This window comes from Quercus suber, unplaced genomic scaffold, assembly GCF_002906115.3.
Source record: "Quercus suber isolate HL8 unplaced genomic scaffold, Cork oak 2.0 scaffold_191, whole genome shotgun sequence".
In the NCBI taxonomy this organism is placed as follows: domain Eukaryota; kingdom Viridiplantae; phylum Streptophyta; class Magnoliopsida; order Fagales; family Fagaceae; genus Quercus; species Quercus suber.
Window position 1 is genome coordinate 134,501 of NW_027069649.1, and position 18,975 is coordinate 153,475.

General features: G+C 33.9%; 2 protein-coding genes across 8 annotated transcripts; both read left to right on the forward strand.

The window, feature by feature from the left end:
- Positions 1-814: 814 nt before the first annotated feature.
- LOC112017956 (putative disease resistance protein RGA1) lies at positions 815-10,592 on the forward strand. 7 transcript variants are annotated; one of them, XM_024050425.2, is made up of 12 exons: positions 815-1,755; positions 2,051-5,610; positions 6,465-6,585; positions 7,178-7,273; positions 7,928-8,042; positions 8,577-8,688; positions 8,835-8,961; positions 9,036-9,168; positions 9,268-9,388; positions 9,465-9,673; positions 9,879-9,992; positions 10,089-10,592. In XM_024050425.2, exons 1-2 carry the CDS (start codon positions 1,256-1,258, stop codon positions 5,487-5,489), a joined length of 3,939 nt encoding a protein of 1,312 aa, XP_023906193.1. In that variant the 5' UTR covers positions 815-1,255; the 3' UTR covers positions 5,490-5,610; positions 6,465-6,585; positions 7,178-7,273; positions 7,928-8,042; positions 8,577-8,688; positions 8,835-8,961; positions 9,036-9,168; positions 9,268-9,388; positions 9,465-9,673; positions 9,879-9,992; positions 10,089-10,592. The 7 variants fall into 7 exon arrangements, with proteins under 7 accessions (XP_023906193.1, XP_023906192.1, XP_023906190.1 ...); XM_024050424.2 differs by having other exon boundaries at positions 8,835-8,949; XM_024050422.2 differs by having other exon boundaries at positions 8,835-9,168.
- A 2,776-nt stretch (positions 10,593-13,368) lies between these two features.
- LOC136069818 (protein TAB2 homolog, chloroplastic-like) lies at positions 13,369-15,947 on the forward strand. Its single transcript, XM_065778810.1, has 4 exons — positions 13,369-13,684; positions 13,931-14,103; positions 14,409-14,548; positions 15,587-15,947. Exons 2-4 carry the CDS (start codon positions 13,979-13,981, stop codon positions 15,607-15,609), a joined length of 288 nt encoding a protein of 95 aa, XP_065634882.1. The 5' UTR covers positions 13,369-13,684; positions 13,931-13,978; the 3' UTR covers positions 15,610-15,947.
- Positions 15,948-18,975: the final 3,028 nt, after the last annotated feature.

Here is an 18,975-nt window from a genome sequence, read left to right on the forward strand (position 1 = left end):
AAGAAGTTCAATCAATTATCCAATTAGACTCTAATTGCACTCTAATATTGTGTCAAGTGCTTATAATATATATATATATATATATTGTGCCAAGTGTCATTCTAATTATCCCCTATTATTTGATGGCAGGTGTCTCTATATTGTAAATACACTACAATTTCAAGCTAAGTGTTCTTCTAATCATACTTAAGGTGTGTCAATTATGTTTACATCCAAATTTATATATCTAAACCAAGAAATTATATTTTTTTAAAAAATAATTTGAATTTAATATACTTCTATGTATTACCATATATATTTATGCTACAAAAACAGTTGAGGAACATAATCTAAAAACATATAGAAGCACTCCACTAATCCAACTTTATGGTCCACTTCTCTCAAAAAAAAAAAAAAAACACTTTATGGTCCACTTTGTGCGGTATATACAGTTATACACAAAAAAATAAAAAAAAAATAGAAAACACAATTTTGTTAAAACTTACTGATTTGTTGTGTGAGTTTAATAAAAAATTTAAAATATACAATTGTTGATCAGGATGGGCAAAACTTTGGCATGACCTGTCAACTTCAGCTTAGAAATATGGCCCTCTCAGCCTATTCAACATTCGACGCTGATGATCGGTTTAGATTGAGAAGAGTGGGAAGGGGAAAGTAGAATTAGTTTAAAATTAATTTTTTTATTAAAAGAAAATTTTATAATTTGTTGAACTGAAATTAAAATTTTTTTTTTCTTATTGTTTTTCCCATGCATGATAATGATTGTTGTAAGAAAAATTGGTAATTTGGTCGGTGGAGGACCCACCTTTAATTTGACATCAACCACACAGTCTTCATTGGATTCATTCTATGGGAAATTTCCTTTGTGTCTCGCTTTTCTGCTTTGCTTAATTCTTTTTTTCTCTCTCTTCGCACTGAATTTTCCTCTCTCTTTTCCTATCAACCCGGTTCTACTCCGTCAAAGAGAACCCAAATCAACTGTGCCAACGTACTCCGATCCACCGTGGTCAACGTCAAATAGAGAGAGAGCACCGATCTGTGAGCTTTGATCTCAGATCTCCAACAGAAATTTTCTTCTATCTGTGAGCACGTAATTGCAAGTAGACGGCAACAGTGCTGTGTCTGTCACTTACAAACTCTCCATCCAGTGCTCTGCTTTCTTCTTCCCCAATTTATTTTCCTTTCATGTGTTAATTCTTACTAGTTAAATAATTTTCTTAATACATATCTTTAATATTTTTCCGATAGCAAATCGATGGGCCCAGAAAACGCCTTCTCCTCATGTTTTCCTTCTTCTTCTACTTCTACGCGCAGAAGGACATGTGGATACGATGTCTTTCTCAGTTTCAGCGGCTCCGACACCCGCAAAAAATTTACAAGCCATCTGTTCGAAGCATTCAAACGGAATGGCATAATCGCTTTTAGGGACGATGAAAGTCTCGATCGAGGAGCATTCATTAAACCAGAACTCTTGAAAGCAATAGAAGAATCAGAGATTGCTGTCGTTATTTTCTCTGGAGGCTATGCTTCATCGAGTTGGTGCTTGACTGAACTAGCAAAGATCGTCGAGTGCATGTACAAGAAGACGCTGACAGTTCTGCCTGTTTTCTATGATGTGGATTCTAGTGATGTGCGCAAACTGAGGGGGACTTTTGCGGATGCCTTTGCAAAACATGATAACACTGAGAATGTGCAAACTTGGAAAGATGCTGTGTCAGATGTTGCTGGTATCTCTGGATGGGATTTACGGGATGAGTAAGAATTTGTTTTTGTTTTTTGTTTTTTGTTCTTTTACTATTTTTGGCTACTTTCTTTATTTGGCCACATGACAACTTTCATTGTCTCCTGTATATTACAAACCTAGGAAAAAATTATAAGCTTGAATTGTAATTAGGTTGAAAAACATTGCATGCATAATTTGTACCACATATGAGTTCCCCTTTTGCTGCTGAACAAAGCTAAGATTTTACTTTTGATGAATGTTTTATCCCTAAATTAACGTATCTAGCTCTGCCTCATCAAAATTAATGTTTTGCTATATTTTTTGCAGGCCTGAATCAACAGTTATCGAAGAAATCATTCAGAGGATAAATAATGAGTTGGATCCACCTGCTTTCCAAGAGATCGGATCGATTCGGGATGTCGAAGATGAACTTGAAAACATCAAGAATCGTTGCCATCAAGACAAGGACTTGCTCGAAAAGCTCAAGGACGCAGTTGATGAAGTAGATGACTTGTTGGATGAGTTCCACGCTGAAGCCAACACTGAAGCCAACACTGAAGCTTTACGACGAGGAAGGATGAGTGGGAATATTACTGAAAACTTCAGTGAAAAGGTACGCAGTTTCTTTTCAACTTCAAACCCACGTGTTTTACGTCGAGAGATGAGTCGTAAAATAACTGCAATGAAGCTGAAACTAAATGCAATAGCGGAATACAGCAAAAAATTTCACTTGAAAGAATACCATGTAGAGCCACCCGTGAGTATGTATAGGGAAGAGACTCACTCATTTGTGCTTGATGAAAAAGTTATTGGGAGAGAAGATGATAAAAAGGCCATCATAAAACTGTTGTTGGAGCCTAATAACGAAGAGAATGTTTCAATTGTTCCTATAGTGGGGATTGGTGGGTTAGGAAAAACCACACTTGCTCAATTTGTATACAATGACAAGAACATCAAAGAACACTTTGAGCTAAAAATGTGGATATGTATATCTGATGTCTTTGATGTGAAAATGATTATTCAAAAAATAATATCGGCTACATATAAGAAACGTAAAGACCATAGCATGGATAAAAAAAAAGAGCTTAGCATGGATGAATTACAAGATCAGCTTCGTGAAGGAATTAATCAAAAGAAATACTTACTTGTCTTGGATGATGTGTGGAATGAGGATCCTCACATATGGGAAAGTTTGAAAGACCTTTTAGTGGGTGGTGCTAAGGGAAGTAAAATTGTAATAACTACGCGTGCGAGATTGGTAGCAGAGATTACATGCCCAGCTTCAATATACACTCTTAAAGGTCTCAATGAAGAGCAGTCTTGGTTGTTATTCAAGCAAATTGCATTTAGAAAAGGGCAAGGGCAAGGGACCAATAATCCTAGACTAGAAGAAATTGGAAGGGAAATTGTGCGCAAATGTCAAGGGATACCCCTTGCCATAAAGTCTATAGGAAATGTATTGCGCTTGGAGAAAATAGAGCATAAATGGTCATATGTCAACAATAATATACTAGAAATTGCAACTCGACAAAAAAATGACATTTTTCCAATTCTAAAGTTGAGTTATGATCATCTTCCATCACAATTAAAAAGCTGTTTTGCCTTTTGTTCCTTGTTTCCTAAAGATTATGAGATCGATAAGGTGACACTCATACAACTATGGATAGTGCAAGGTTTTATCCGACCATCAAACAAAAACCAAGAATTAGAAGATGTTGCAGATGAGTATTTCAAGGATTTGCTTTGGAGGTCCTTCTTTGAAGAAGTGACAAATGGAAGGGGAGAATTAAAATACAAGATGCATGATTTAATTCATGATCTTGCACAATTAGTTGCAGGGGCAGAGTGCACAATAATGACTTTGGATGGAAACAATTTTGATGAAAAAACTCGTCATGTGTCACTTCCATTTTATAAGAACTCATCTTTTGTTGAAACTTCTTGGCTAGTTAGAGCAGAGAAGTTACGCACTTGTCTTCTAACAGTTGGAACTAATCTGGGGGCAAGGGACATAAACGAAACAGAGTTTTTGGATAAACTAATTTTGAGTTGCAGAAGATTGCGTGCATTGGGTTTAGGTGGAGTTTATTTGATGAGAGTGCCAGATTCTATTGAAAAGTTAATACATCTTACTTACCTTGATTTTTCTAATAATTGGAGTATTAAAACTCTCCCTAATGCTATTTCTAGACTTTGGAAATTGCAAACACTAAAAGTCAATGGTTGTAGTAATCTTAAAGAATTACCTAGAGACATTAGATTTTTGGTTGGCCTCAGGCATCTTGAGAATAGCAATTGTGGGCGTTTGAGTCATATGCCTGATGGATTAGGGCAAATGACATGCCTTCAAACGTTATCATTATTTGTTGTGAGAGACAACCGAGCTTCTACCTCTGGGCCCATTAGTAGTGGGCTAGACGAATTGAATTCACTAAACTCCCTGAGAGGAGAACTACAAATCTCAAATTTGAGATGTTTGGAAGATGTTTATTCAGAACCCATTGCTGCCAATTTAAGGGCGAAACAATTTCTTGATCGGTTGACATTATCATGGCATGCAAATGATCCTTTTTCTTGTTCTGATGACGACAGCGATGGTGATGAGAAGTTATTAGAGAGTCCAGAGAAGTTATTAGAGAGTCCAGAAGATTTGGACTCGTTATTAGAAGGGCTCCAACCACACCAAAATCTTAAATTTTTGTCTGTGAATGGGTATGGGGGTGTGAGATTTTCAAGTTGGCTTTCTTTGCTCACAAATCTGGTTGATTTATCTATATATGGTTGTAAGAGATGTCAACAACTTCCACGATTGTCTCAACTCCACTCTCTAGAATCTCTATCGCTTAATAAAATGGAAGTTTTGGAGTACATATCAGATGGTGATATAAATGAGGAGGTTCCTACTTTATCCTTCTTCCCATCGCTAAAGTCAATTTATATTGTCAACTGTCTTAATCTGAAGGGATGGTGGAGGAGCACATCAACAACAGATCACCAACAACATCCGCATCACCAGTCACTGCCTTCATTCCATCATCTTTCTAAGTTAGAGATTCGGGTATGCCCTAATCTAACTTCCCTGCCTCCATTTCCGTATCTTGAAGAAAGTCTATCTTTGCATTCAGTCAGTTTGAAAGCTTTACAACCGACAATAGCGATGACTTCTACGCTTCCTTCTTCCTCCTCTTTTTTGTCCTCTCCTTTCTCCAAATTAAAGTCTATGACTTTAAATTTTATAAAGAATACAGAGGCTCTACCAGATGAGTGGATGTCAAACCTGAGTTCTCTCAGGAAACTAAGCATAGAAGGAGGCTCTAAGCTGAAATCTCTATCTCTAGCTGTGCCCCATCTCACCTCACTCGAGCGCTTGGAGATTCGCAATTGTGAGCTGTTTGATTCGATTAATGACATGGGTGATGATGGCACCGAATGGCAGCATCTTAAATGCCTCAGTTCTCTGCGTTACTCAAACGTTCCGAATTTGAAGTCTATTCCTTCTGGGCTTCAACACGTTACTGCTCTGCGAAAGCTTGAGATTTCTAAATGTCCCAAACTAACATCAATTCCCAATGGGATTAGTAATCTCACGTCCCTTGAGGAACTTTACATTTACTGTTGTCCAAATCTCAAATCACTTCCTGATGAGATGGTTTCTCTCAAGTCTTTACAAAAGCTAACAATTCATGGATGTCCTGACTTAGAGAAAAGATGTGAAAAGGGAATTGGGGAAGATTGGTTCAAAATCGCTCATGTCCCTGTTATCTAAATTCGGAATTGGTTTGCTAAAAAAATGTGAACCAGTCCATTTTTCAGTCAGATCCTCTTGGGCTACCTAAAGAACACTAGCCCTCTCAGCCTCGACCATGCCACTCGCAACATAACCTCTGGTATGTCTTCTGCAATAGCTGAGCTTGGTAGCTCTTCACTTTTTACTCTCTTTTTTTTTCCCCTTAATTATCTTATATAATTTATGTATGGTTGCTGAGAAAACATAGTAAATTTTTGGGAATTCTATTCTTTATATTTTGTGTATTTCCAAAAAATAAAGAAATTTTTAATTATCTTTTTTTTTTTTTTGGGGTGGATTTCCAAAATATTAGAACAATAAATATACTCAACCATGGTATATAATTGTATTGGGTTCACTTTAGTGAAACTTTTATGTTTTTCACATTTTCTAACAATGAAAAATCCAAGATTGATTTGAAAGAAACCAAACTGTTGGAAATTGTTTAAAAGTTTTACTTTTGGTTATTTTTTCAACAAGAAAGATTTGGCCAACCCCAATATCATCCATGAACAAGTGCTTTTCCACTGGTTCACTCTCTCTCTCTCTCTTTTTTTCTTCATTTTTCTTTTTTGGAATGCAACTCTCTTTCTTAGTTTATTGGGTTTTAATTTAAGCCTTTTGTAAAAACTGATTTGATATTTTGATTCATGCAATGAGGAGCCAAGGATTCCATTGTTATATAATGGCCATACTAAGAGTTTTGTTAAGAAAGGTTAAAGTGTGATACTCTGTTTTGTTGTGAAGAAATTTTGCCTCAAAATTAAAGCTCTATGATATTCAGATTGCATTTCTAGGATGCCAATAGTGATGCACTGAAACAGAATTTAATGTTTTTTATTTTTCGTTGTTATTGAAATATTGTTATCCTTTTTGTCATTGCATAATCCTGCTCCTTTGTAATTTGTTTACATGAATGGCCTTAAAATGAATATGCCTTTTGTTTATAAACAGATTTAATGGGATTAATCATCGAGTGTGGATCATCTAAAGAATTTGAAGATTTTTGTGGAAAATATAGCAAAGGATCTATTCCCTGGATACTTTGAGGATTTCGGAAACTGATCTAGCTCAGGTACTTGGTTAGAGTCACCAGTAATCAAAGGTTATTGAGTAATTTGGAGTAGTGTTCCAGTGGGATCTCTGATTTTTGGCATTTAACACTATGGCGATATTGAGTTAATCAATTTTCTTCCAAATAAAAGAAAAAAAGCTTAATAAATATCACAAAGTCACTAATGGGGAAGAGGGGATGGTCCAACTAAAAAAGTTCATGTCCTATAGTTGCAGGGCCTGAACTTGGTTCATCTTCTATATTTCTAGATAAATGTAGATTAATTGTGAATCCTAATCCTTTGTAGAGACTCAAATGCGAATGTTCTTAACTCTTCTTCTTTGTTCTCTTTGTGTTTTTATGATGATCTAGTCCAACCCAACAACAAAGCTTTAGTCCCAAAATTTTTGTGATTGGCTCTGTTATACTGGGATAAAATCAAATGTATTTTGGAAAATGATCTGCTCCAAACATATCAACAAAAAAAAAAAAAAAAAAAATGATCTTCTCCAAAGTTTCTATCGGTCCATATATCTCTGTAAAAATTCAATCCTCTTTGTCCCCTTCAATTAAGAGCATAGTGATTTTTTTGGTCATTTGATTCTGTGTGCAGAATATAGGCAAGCTTGGAATATAACAGAAAAGATTTGTTGTTTATTCACAGCGAGTTGCTATAGCAATTATCTAGCCACAACCGAAAAATTAAGAGGTAAATTATTTAAGTTTCATATATGGTTATTTATTTATGTACTCAAACTTATGTTTGGTAGTATGGCATGGTTAAATATCACACCTCGGTGTAAACACTCAGAGCTTTACGTCTTCAAGGATAGATTTATTTTGTGGGTACCTGATATTTAGGATATTTGATGACTTTTTTGTGAAGTATCAATTGTTTGCTCATGTTAAAATTTTCCAAATATACTTTTTTTTTTGGTATAAGTATATTGCAAATATAATTATTTTACTAGACTATATTTGTGTTGCAAGTAAAACAGGTTGTCCACAACTCTCAGTTTGATGTTTTCTACTCTACAAGTCATTTCACCCTGTGACCATGAATCAGACAATCATTAATTGTGTTGTTGTTTATGATATACTATAATCCTATATTTACTTTTATATCTCATTATGTTATTGTTTGGGGAGGAAGGAAAAAAGAGTTTTAACTTTGGCTGATGCTTCACAACAGCAATAGTATATACTAAATTTATAGATCTGGTATCAGTTGACTTAGAAGGATTTAACTCATCTGATTCTTTATATTCATGCATTTTCTTTCTAAGTTCCCTGTGAATGTTAGAGACTACTCTCTCTCTCTTTTCATTCCTGATTTTCATTTTTGGTATGGTGAGTTTCTCAGTTATTGGAGTCTGTCTACCAGAGCTTTGAATCCTTAAACAAACAAGATTTCAATAGTTTGTGTCTTCCGACCATGCTGGTAAAACAAATATGGAGCAACTAGCAAAAGTAAATTGGTAAGTCTCTCATTCTCGTCTTTATTATATCTTACCACATTGATTAGGCTAAAAGGTTCATTTGATAAAAACATTGTTATTTCCATTCTTTTCCTTTTTTTTTTTTTTTTTTTTTTTAATTTAATTTCGATTGGCTGGAATGGATGAAAATGATGATTTAGTGGTAGCAATCTGATTACTACATAGTTTCAGATATAGCTTAATATCTCATTCCTTGTGAAGCATTAGTTTATGTTCATGTCAAAATATTGCAAACATTTACTTTTTACCTATGTACATAAGCAGTGCTCAGAAAGCATCACGTTGAAATTAAGTAGTCACAAGAACTATTTTAAGAAATAAGGTAGAGTTACATGGAATTTTTTCAATTTTAAATGGGAGGTAGAGTGGAGATAGGATTCAAACTTAAGAACACCTATTTTGATGCCATGATAAACTACCAGCTGTCCCAATAGCTTAAATTGATAGGAAATTTTTCCTAAGCTAAACATTATTGTAACAATTATAATGTGGATTTTGTCCTGACTAAACTAGGTAACTCACCTTTTACACAAAAGCCACCAAATTGTCTCTTAAATCTATGAAGTTGTTGCATCAACAGTCAGATCAGGGCTTGTTCTTTTGTGCAGTAGAGTGGAGAAAAAAGGTAAGATTGGATATTGATTAAAGTATTATGTCTACTTTTGGCTTCTTGTAGGATGAATGCTTTGACATAAGGGAAATTGTTGTTGCACACCATGGAGTGCACACCGTACACACAATTGATATGTGTTTTTGCTTCTCTCTTTGCAGGAATGTTGCCTCCAGCATGCTAAAGATCTATCTTTGTGTCATCAACAAGCATTTTGATGTTTTGAGGCTAAGATATATCACATTCTTAATCTGAATCATTTTCTCAAGTCATTAAGTACATTCTGATGTAAATTCTGTTTACAGTGTGTTTAGGCTGATTCCTATCTGGGTATTATAGATGACCATCAAGTTCTTGTACAGCCTCAGGTGGATATGAGAGAATTTGGATCTGTTACTGATAATCAACTTGCTACATCATTTCTCTTTTAGGAACAAGATCTATGAATCTATCATAATGAATATTCTAGCTCAGAATTTATCTAGCATTACTTAGGTATAACATTTTATCAATGGACAGAGCTTTTACTACCCCTAGTAATCTCTCTCTCTCTCTCTCTAAACTGTCTATCTCTTCTTGTTATGCTGGTGGCAGGTAACTTGACTAAGCAACTGTCAGAATCATTCACACCTGATAATGCCATCAGGTTTAGTCCATGATCAATTCGACAACAATTAAATGGTTTCCATTTCAAGGAACCACTTTCCTTCTTTGGGTATGCTCTTTATCTCATTTTTTTAATTCTATCTCAGCCAATAACCTTGCAGTCTGACATCTGCCTTTATCTGAAGTATAAAAAAATTGGCGGTTGGAGTGGAGTGCCAGGAGTGAGGTGGTCTGGTTAAAACTCCAAGTAAATATGTCACAATGAAGAAATTTTTCAGAAACTAGCTTTTCCTTGGAGATGAGAGTAAAGAATGATGTAGCTGAGCACCAGCCCAACCTGCCACAACTCATACGTGCTATTTAATTAAACAGAGCTTAGAAAATTTTGCCATTGGTAAATTTCATTCCATTTTCTTGTTTCATATCACCTCAACCTTGCTTGAATAGGTTTTTACATATACAATGATCCCCTCAAGATGGAAACATACACCATATGGAGCAGATCAAAAAATTTCATTTGTCACTGATCAAGAACTACTGAGCATAGATTATAATATGTACTTCTTTCCTAACTATGCCTGGTGACTCTTATTTCTCAGGTAACATTACAGTTGCCACCAATATCATCTCTTGACAACGTGAATTAGTAGCTGCATCAACAACTTGATTAGAATTTGTGCTTATGTGGAATAGATTGGCACTAAAATGTTCAGGTAGATATTGATTAAATAACTGTCTACTTATGGTTTATTTTAGAATGAATTGTCATATAATATGCAATCTATCTCATGACTACTTTTACTGTCCAGGCATGCAGACATTTACGTCACATGTTGGAGCAGATGGTGCAACCAGTAGCTCTGACTTCATTTTTACTTGCCCAGAGGAATTTTCATTTGTTATCAGTGTCTTACAATTCCCTGCTTTACAAGAAATGTGGATTACCAAAGAAACAAAGTGTTAAATGGTTGACTTAGTTGTGTATACATGTTCAACACCTCACCAAATTTGACTCAAATTTGGTGATTTTTTTATCAATAGGCTGAGAAGAGCAGCTGTATAGATAACCAGCCATGCATAGTTCTTTAAAAGACACAACTTTGGTCTTTTGTAAACCAGGTTTAGAGAATTTGAAAATTCTTGTGGTGTGCTAGTTGCGGTGAGGGAGAGTTATTTGGGTGTAAATGGGACTTTGGATTTGTGAGAGTGTTGTTGTGTCAATTTTGTAATCTCCTTATTTTTTTAGTGAAAATTTCTTCTGGATGCTGCCCGTGGACGTAGGCCTAAGGCCGAACCACGTAAATCTTTGTGTTTCTTGTGTGCTTGTTTCTTTTATTTTTCTATTTTTATTTCACATAAACCCACAATTTTTTGCATCACTCATAACAAATAAGTATCAAAACTTGCGCAATCTCAACAGAAGTATAACACTTTGACTAGGATGAAACTTCAAAAGCTTGTTTGGAATTCATGCACTAGCGATGGCAGGTATTTAAGATTATATGATGATCTCTGTTGATGATTTTTTTTATTTTTTTGAATGAGTGTGTCACCAACAACAATTGCAAGACCCTGATTTTAGTCATTTTCATGAAGAACTGAACTTGCAATGCTTTCTTTCTTTCTTTTTTTGGGTTGGCTTTTGCAATTCCTTGGTCACTGTTACTGTGAGGTATATGGTGTAGTATTTTGGTGAATCCATTTCTAAGTCCGTCTAAGTACTTGAATTAATGATGAGGAAAATTAGAGGCTCTCTCTATACATCAATGCCAATTTTTGCAATTCAAGTTTCACTGCATTGGAATTTTTTGGAGAGATACTTATTAAATGCTAGCAAGTTTAATTATGAAACATATACTTCAATGGAAATGTCTTTAATTTTGCATTCTTGTCTAGTTTCTATTAGGCAATCCTGTCTAGGTTCTATTTATTAGAGTACTCACATTAGTTGGTGTATAATAGAAAAAATTGTAAAGTAAAAAAAAAATGGTAAAATTACACCATTTTAACTAAAAATGACTCACATCAATCAATTTATAATTAAATAAATTTAAAAGTTTGCTCTAGCGTGTAAATTTACACTGGTACGATTCATTTTGCATTCAATTTTTTGTTCTTTTTTTTTTTTTTTTTTGGTATCCCATGGGTAAATGAAAAAAAGTGGATGATGGTTATTATACGTGAAGAAAGAGAAACAATTAAAGAAGAATATTGATATTTTAATAAAATGTTGTGTAAAAAGATAATCTGATGTGAAGTATTTTGAAAAACAAGTATGTGAAATAAAAAATAGAATCTTATGTTAAAATAGACATGAATTTTTTCACAAGCTAACACAAATGCTCTTACATTTTACCATTTAGCAACATAGCCAAACTTTGTTTTTTTGAATTTCACAAATTGAGGTAAAAAGTTGTGGTCGGAGACTCGTAATGAGAGAAGTTTGCTCAATTGGATTGGGCCTAAGCCCCTAATAGCAAGCCCACAAAAATTAAAGCCCAGAAATTAAATACTGAGAACTTTATTTCAGTTTGGGCCTAACCTAAGAGACCAAAGCAGTCCAAGAGGTCAATGGGCACGACCCAAGAGTTGATCAAAATTCGGACGCTTCAAAGGTCCAAATGTGGATTGATTTTCAAAGAGTTAGATTCGGATGATTGTGTTGGATTTTGGCTCCTACTAGACTTGCCACCTCCACCTGTATAATTTAAATTTTTAAATAAAAGAAAATAACTTACTAACACAATCTCTCAAAATTATGGGGGTGTTTAGTAAAGGAGTTTTGAGTAATATTATTTGGGTGTTTTTGATATACGTTTGGCAGTGTGAATGAAAAAGTGTAAAAAAATATGTATAACTGTCTTTAAAATGCCCAAAAAGTTGCTTGAAATGCCTGCCAAAGGAGCTCACATATCACTTCAGACATCCTCGTTGCAGAAATGAATGAATTAGGAGAATTTTGTATTTGAGGGTATGCCAAGCTAATTAATTGGTTGATTAGTAACTATTAATTAAAAAATATATATATATATATATAATTTTAAAAAAGTATAATTAACAATGCTCTTTATGGACTTTTTGGGAATCAATGAAGAAACTCATCCCATTCAAAAAAAAAAAAAATTTTTTTTTTTTTTTTTTGGTATCCCATGGGTAAATGAAAAAAAGTGGATGATGGTTATTATACGTGAAGAAAAAGAAACAATTAAAGAAGAAAATTGATATTTTAATAAAATGTTGTGTAAATAGATAATCTGATGTAAAGTATTTTGAAAAAAAATATGTGAAATAAAAAATAGAATCTTATGTTAAAATAAACATGAATTTTTCCACAAGCTAACATAAATGCTCTTACATTTTACCATTTAGCAACATAGCCAAACCTTGTTTTTTTGAATTTCACAAATTGAGGTAAAAAGTTGTGGTCGGAGACTCGTAATGAGAGAAGTTTGCTCAAATGGATTGGGCCTAAGCCCCTAGTAGCAAGCCCAAAAAAATTAAAGCCCAGAAATTAAATACTGAGAACTTTATTTCAGTTTGGGCCTAACCTAAGAGACCAAAGCAGTCCAAGAGGTCAATGGGCACGACCCAAGAGTTGATCAAAATTCGGACGCTTCAAAGGTCCAAATGTGGATTGATTTTCAAAGAGTTAGATTCGAATGATTGTGTTGGATTTTGGCTCCTACTAGACTTGCCACCTCCACCTGTATAATTTAAATTCTTAAATAAAAGAAAATACCTTACTAACACAATCTCTCAAAATTATGGGGGTGTTTAGTAAAGGAGTTTTGAGTAATATTATTTGGGTGTTTTTGATATACGTTTGGCAGTGTGAATGAAAAAGTGTAAAAAAATATGTATAACTGTCTTTAAAATGCTCAAAAAGTTACTTGAAATGCCTACCAAAGGAGCTCACATATCACTTCACACATCCTCGTTGCATAAATGAATGAATTAGGAGAATTTTGTATTTGAGGGTATGCCAAGCTAATTAATTGGTTGATTAGTAACTATTAATTAAAATATATATATATATATATAATTTTAAAAAAGAATAATTAACAATGCTCTTTACGGACTTTTTGGGAATCAATGAAGAAACTCATCTCTCCGAGTTGGCCTTTCCAAGATTGATTGAACCTGAAGAAATCGACCAACCCACCGTCATCTGATCCAAAATTTGATCGATTCGATGAGCTTGTTAGTCGGCAGCAGTTCTGAAAGATGTAGATTCGACAAAGTCGGTTCAAGTGACGGGTGAGAGGGCTTGAAACCCAACAAACCCGACTCGGACCAAAAACCTTCTCTTCCACCCTTTTTCCAGCGAGTTTTCTGGCCATTTAAAGGTTCCTTTGCCGTCCACATCAATATTTCGGTCAAATTTCATTGTCTTTGCCTCATTTTGGTGAGATTTTTCTTTCTCTCTCTCTCTGCAGATAAAAAGATCTCTTTCTCAACTTTTTTGTTATACTGAGAGTTTGTTTTGCATAGGCTATACCCTTATGTTTTTCTACAGTTCTGTTTGCTTTTTGTACAGTCCCCTAATTACCCAAATAAAAAAATTCTGACTTTGAGTTTGTAGTTAGAACTGCTCCATATATATATATATATATATCCTTGCTTATTTTTGGTTGAATTATTATTTTTTCAGTGCCTTTCACTACTTCTATGGCTGGAAGAAAGTTATGAGGCTGTATATATGCGTCATCCTGGTTTTCAAAAGGGATCTAAACCGCTTCTAGCATTAGACAACCCTTTCCCAATGGAGCTTCCTGAGAATCTGTTTGGTGAAAAAATGGGCTTTTGTCCAATTGCCAATTTCAGGTACAGCACAGCAGCTTTTACTTTCAATGATAATGATAGACAGATACTACACTAACGCACTCAACACAGACTATTTATGAAACGTTCATATCTATGTTGCATTTTAAACTGCATAATAAATTTTTTATGCTATTATACATTAGTAGCTATCAGATATTAGATACTTTTGAAGATTCAATTTTAGTATGATGCCATTTCACTAAAGTGTTGCACAAAGAAGTCTCACTCAATTCAAAAGCGGATGTAATGATTTTCTTTTTCAAGGATTTCACTTGCCTCTACTGATCTTACTTTCCCATTTTCAGCTGTGAGAAGGTCTCATCCTTGGAGACAAGATTGGTGTTTGGTGCAGGTCTAGATTTGGATTTACTGGGAATTGAAATTGATGATAAGACATTAATTCTAGGACTGGCTGTCGCAACTTCACGTGCTAGACCTTTAGCAGGTATATATTCCTTTTTGTATCTTCACCTCTCATAATTCTTAGTGATTTTATATCATGATCATTTTATTTGGTTTGTTTTACCAATATGTTTTTCACATCTTTTTGAAACTATCTCCAAAAACAGCGCACATTGGTTAGCATGGCAGCTATAATCTGCATTCGGGATAGTCTTAAGAAATTTGATTCTTGCATGTAATTTTTATATACAAAGTCCAAGTCATAGGAAATGCATGGTATCGAAGTTCCTAATACTGATTGTTAAGGTCTGGCATGTCTTGCCATGGTAGGTAGCAATTATGCACAGCCTCAAATTAGTAGTGCTCAATGAGACCTGCTAGATTAATCATTGCAATAACCAAAAAGTTAAAAAGTATTTCATTCTGGGTTTGAAGTGTAATCTGATTAATTTAGGTCCCTAATTACAAGTTAATTGAAATATACTTTTCATTTTTAAGATCGGTTCCAAAGCCAGATGGATAGTTTATGAGAGTGGCAAGAAGCATTATGCATTTTCTAATTCTTAACTGCTATAGGAGGATTCGTGTTGATAAGGTGCATTTGGAGTTCTAACCATAGTTACTCTTAGCCAAAGCTCAATGAGACCTGCTAGATTAATCATTGCAATAACCAAAAAGTTAAAAAGTATTTCATTCTGGGTTTGAAGTGTAATCTGATTAATTTAGGTCCCTAATTACAAGTTAATTGAAATATACTTTTCATTTTTAAGATCGGTTCCAAAGCCAGATGGATAGTTTATGAGAGTGGCAAGAAGCATTATGCATTTTCTAATTCTTAACTGCTATAGGAGGATTCGTGTTGATAAGGTGCATTTGGAGTTCTAACCATAGTTACTCTTAGCCAATTTATATCAAACAAGCAAGAAATAGGATTCCTCACTTCGCTACTTGCTCATCCACTTCTTTAATTTTGATTTAATGTCCATATCCAACTCTATATGGATTGTGGAGCAATACTTTTTCAATTTGCTATCTCATTCCAAATATGCCTTACGAACTTTTATGCTGCTTCTTTGGCTAGCATGTATCGTTATAAAAACCTAGTGATGTACTCTTGCATCTTGGTTGAATGGACTTGAAGTCTGTTCAATTGAGGTTGAACTCAGTCGTGCTTCGTTGATTTTATCTGTTGGAATTTCTACTCGCTATATCTATGCTACCTACAAGAAAACTCCTGTAACAACAAATGAAGCTGAAGCTTGGGAAGCAGCTAAAAAAGCCTGTGGAGGTTTACATTTCCTTGCCATCCAAGAAGACTTAGATTCGGATGATTGTGTTGGATTTTGGCTCCTACTAGACTTGCCACATCCACCTGTATAATTTAAATTCTTAAATAAAAGAAAATACCTTGCTAACACAATCTCTCAAATTATATCACTTCACACATCCTCATTGCAGAAATGAATGTGACTACTTTTTTCTTTGTTCTATTAATTTGTTCTGTGCCAGGTTTACCATTTTGCATTTGCATGTTATTTGACTTGGACAAAAATAAATATGATGCATTAGAGAAACGAAAAACATACAACGAAATGCAATGTCTTAGATGATAGTGAAAGTGGATGTCATTTCTCTATCATTTGCAGGTGAGAACCATTAATCTTATCAAAAGGTCTGATTTCTTCAACATCCCCCTTCCCAAACAAAATAAAGAGAAAAGAAAAACTTCTTGCATTTGCAAACAGACATAGAGTTATAGATAGAAGGAGAAAACGTGTTTCTACGTAGGGCATGCTTGGAAGATTAAAAATAAATAATTCTTTGTCAAGTGTGTGTATTCACTGGTTGAAGGTATACGTAAGGATTTTCTCATACAATTGACGCAAAACCTATTTTTCCACTAATGTCAACCAAGGATTTGTCAAGTGCTTGAATCTTAATATATAGAGGAGAAACAGTTGAAACAGTTGTTTAGAAAGGCTAAGTAGGAGATGGTGATAATGATATAGTTACGATAACTTATACAACAAGTTGGGAGCGAAGGAGGGAGAGAATCAAATTTATAAACCCACTAAGATAAGGGAAATAAAAACAAGAGATTTGAATGGTGTTCGGTACGTTAAAGATGAAGATCAAAGAGGTAATGAAAGTCTCATGGCTTTTCACCAAAAAAAGAAAAAGAAAAAGAAAAAAAGAAAGTCTCATGGCTTAGTGGTTGGCGTGACAATAAAGACATTGGTCGATATGCCATAATGCCACTGCTTGTTTACTAAAATCATCATAGATTATTAATGCTGCAAAAAATTGCAAAGGAAGTGTTAGGAAAATAAGAGGAAATTAAAGAGAATTGGAAAAGTTATTTTGATAAAATTTGTTACGGAAACAACATAAAAGATTAAAGCGATTTAGGTAGCCCATTAGCCCAATAGAGGATAGAAACCACAGATTTGTCCAAAGAATTAGGATGACTGACACAAAAAATGCATTAAAGAGGATGAATATGGGAATAGCCGTGGGACCGGAATTTCCATTGAGGTTTGGAAGTGCTAGGGTGATGTGGGTGTATGGTGGTTGACAGACCTTTTCAATATGATTTTAAGTGTCAACAAAATACCTATTTACAAGAGTAAGGGGGATATCCAAAACTTTACAAACTACCGTGAAATTAAACTTACTAGATAATTTCTCGCGCGATGCACGGACACTTTGAAAATTCATTTGAAATAATTTTTATGTTTTTTAAGACCTATTTATAATACTCATTTTATTGTATAATATTTATGTTTTACCAAAATATTGTTGAATGCTTTGAAACTCAATTTTCTTAATTCATATTTTATATTAAAAAAAATTGTCATAGAATTGGCTTCGGAATAATATTGAGTGGAATTGCTCTACTAATCTAAACTTTTAAGGTTGGAACTATCAAGTTTTTTGACATTTGTAGGAGACTTAACATATTATATTATTTGTAGACTATATTTTTAAAATTGGTTAAATGATTTTGAAATTGAAATTTATAAATTTAAATTCAAATCATAAAATACTTTCATATCCTAAAATTACAAAAATTCAAGCAACCTCCCAAACACTTCCTTAACCAAATACCGATCCCTAAATCTCAAACACTCATTTCATTATCTCAACAAAAGGAAATTTTATGTAAATACCGGCATAAAGAGAATGTGATAAGGTATAGAAAAAATAGTTAAAACAATTCCATTTATCAAGATTTAATTGCCTTTAGCAAGGCTTCCACATTTAAAAAAATAAAATAAAAACTTAATAGAGCACAAAAAACACTCTAAAATAATCATTGACTTTTACTTTTATCGTCATAGCTTATATTGCTATTGTACTAAATAGTAGTAAAAAAACTACAAAGGAACTTGTAAATTATGAGTTCTAAAACATTATAAAAAAAAACAACTAATCTCATCAATAATCAATTATAAGGTTTCTTTTTATTTCTCTTTAGTTCTAAAAAAATACATTTATGGCTTTCTCACACTAAATACCCAAAGACTTAAAGCAACCATAACTTTTACAAAACCCAAAACATCTAACCTCAACATCAAAACCATATATAATCCGTCTTCACTCAATAAAAAAAGCAAGCCCTCCTCCTTGGTTATAGCAAACTCATACGGGTTAAGATTAGATAGAATGACGAAGTTGGAGTTGGATAGGTATCATTGAAAGGTTGAAGATAAATGACATCATTCTTGGTCAGAATGTATTTGAGATGAGATGCATGAAGGGTTGTGGGCTATATATAAAGGAGTAAAAGTGCAAGAGATTTATCTTGAAATATTGAACCAAAGAAATCTAAGAGTCATACAAAGAATCTTTATTCTTTAATAGGAAAAGTCTTTGGCTTAACAGTATTTCAATTCTATTTTCAAATAATGCGCCACAAAAAGTCTTTGCTTTTATATATATATTGATGATTGATTGATATGAACATAGGTTAAGAAAGAGTGAATGAACATAGGTTAAGATATGCAACAATAGTATTAGAGAATCAATTTGGTTCTATGCCAGGACGATCTACCATGGGAGCTATTTACTTAGACGTCTAACGGAAAAATATAGAGAGGCATGTAAAGATATTCATATAGTTTTCATTGATTTTGAAAAAACATATGATAAGGTCCCTAGAGAAGTTATGTGGTAGGTTTTGGAGATGAAAGTTCTTCTAAAGTATGTTGAGTTTTTTTTTTTTTTTGCTGAATAAAGTATGTTGAGTTGATTAAGGATATTTATGACGGGCTATAACAAGTGTGAAAACAAGCGGAGAAATTAGAAGTGAGTTTCCTTATCATTATAGATTTGCATCGAAAATCAGCATTAAGCCTACATGGTCTTCATTGGAATTATTGTATATTGGCAATTTGTTCAGGTGGAGGACCAACCTTTTGACATGGTCTTCATTGGAATCATTGTATGTTGGTAATTAGCATTGGTGGG